Below are 1,425 nucleotides of genomic sequence, written 5' to 3' on the forward strand. Positions count from 1 at the left end.
GCGTAGGAGAAGGACATGACCGCGGCAACGACGGAGAGCCACGCCATGTCGTGGAAGTCCGGTATGAAGGAGAGGAGGAGCTGCGCCCCACCGAACTTGAGCATGTAGTAGCTTCCGTCGAAGCTGCACGACGCGTCGTGCCCGTGCGCGTGGTAGCAGCCTTCAGAATCGCCCTGCGGCATGGAAAACGATCGGCTTAAAACAGCAGCACGTACTAGGCGAACACGAAAAGGAAGGCAAGCTATGTAGTAATTCTACTCCAAGTCACATGATTCTTGCTCGATGGGTGGTGCAACTAATGCAACTGCTGGCGAGCGGCGACTACCTGATGCTAGTGGCGGTGGTGATGGTGTATGCGACGCCGCAGCCGTACAGGCTCAGGTACTGCAGCGAGCCGCAAGCCTAGGTCTACTTCTTGCCTGAGTAGGTTGCCATAGTGATGCACCCAGATCAAATCACAAAGTCACCAGCAGCGCGGGCGCACAGCTCCCCTCGATGGTCGGCGACGAGGCCCCGACAACGGAGGCGGCGTGCCAGGACCTGGTCGAGATCCTGGACGAGGGATCGGGCCGGCTGGACATGGGCAGGTACGTGGACCACGTCCGCGACCTGTCGGTGGGCGCCATCGCCACCTTCGAGGGCACCACGCGGGACCACTTCGACGGGAGACGCGTGGTGGAGCTCCGCTACGAGGCGTACGGGTCAACGGCGCGGCTCCGGCTCGAGGCCATCCTCTGCGAGGCCCGCGCCGCCCACGCGTTGTGCCGGCTGGCCGTGGCGCACCGCCTCGGGACGGTCCCCGTCGGTGAGGCCAGCGTGTTCGTGGCGCACCGCCTCGGGACGGTCCCCGTCGGTGAGGCCAGCGTGTTCGTGGCGGCCACCGGATCTGGATCTGGATCAGAGAGGAGATGGTTGGGGCTGGCGGCTCTAGTGAGTGGGGGAGAAGGGACGAGAGGATAGGGCTACGTGGGTAAGACTGAGAGGGGGTGGGATTGATGGCTGCCGTTGGATCTCGGAGCATCCAACGGTGTTTGTTGCATGATCCGTGGGAAGGGTAGTTCTGCATTTTGATTGGTCTGAGATATGTAACAATAAAAATAATTTTGAAGTGTTAAAAATATGTGTGTTTGTGAAGCAACTATCAAGAGTGTATTGTAAAATGATGTCACTAAAATTTCCACTCAAGGTATATCATATTTCATGGATTATCACCGCATAAGATGAGGTGGGATAGAATGGACCCACGAGTGACATGTCAACATAGTTAGAACATGTTACGACATTTTTATAATCGTCGTAAAAGTTATGACGATCTCATCTTATGCGGTTACGACGCTTTTGACTCACATCGTCATAATTTATATGTAGATTTGATCCCCTCAAACGGTTTACGACAATCTCGGATGAAATCGTCATAGATTTATG

The 1,425-nt window shown here is 55.9% G+C and overlaps 1 protein-coding gene across 1 annotated transcript; it reads left to right on the plus strand.

Annotated features, from left to right (window-relative positions):
• The first annotated feature begins 469 nt into the window (after positions 1–469).
• Positions 470–960, plus strand: LOC123405064 (molybdopterin synthase catalytic subunit-like). The gene has a single exon (XM_045098917.1). It carries the CDS (start codon positions 496–498, stop codon positions 958–960), a length of 465 nt encoding a protein of 154 aa, XP_044954852.1. The 5' UTR covers positions 470–495.
• Positions 961–1,425: the final 465 nt, after the last annotated feature.

Source organism: Hordeum vulgare, chromosome 6H (assembly GCF_904849725.1).
Source record: "Hordeum vulgare subsp. vulgare chromosome 6H, MorexV3_pseudomolecules_assembly, whole genome shotgun sequence".
In the NCBI taxonomy this organism is placed as follows: domain Eukaryota; kingdom Viridiplantae; phylum Streptophyta; class Magnoliopsida; order Poales; family Poaceae; genus Hordeum; species Hordeum vulgare.

What these genes read in the sequence shown, in the direction of transcription:
- LOC123405064 (XM_045098917.1), top strand. Translation starts at nt 496, where the DNA reads ATGGTCGGCGACGAGGCCCCGACAACGGAGGCGGCGTGCCAGGACCTG.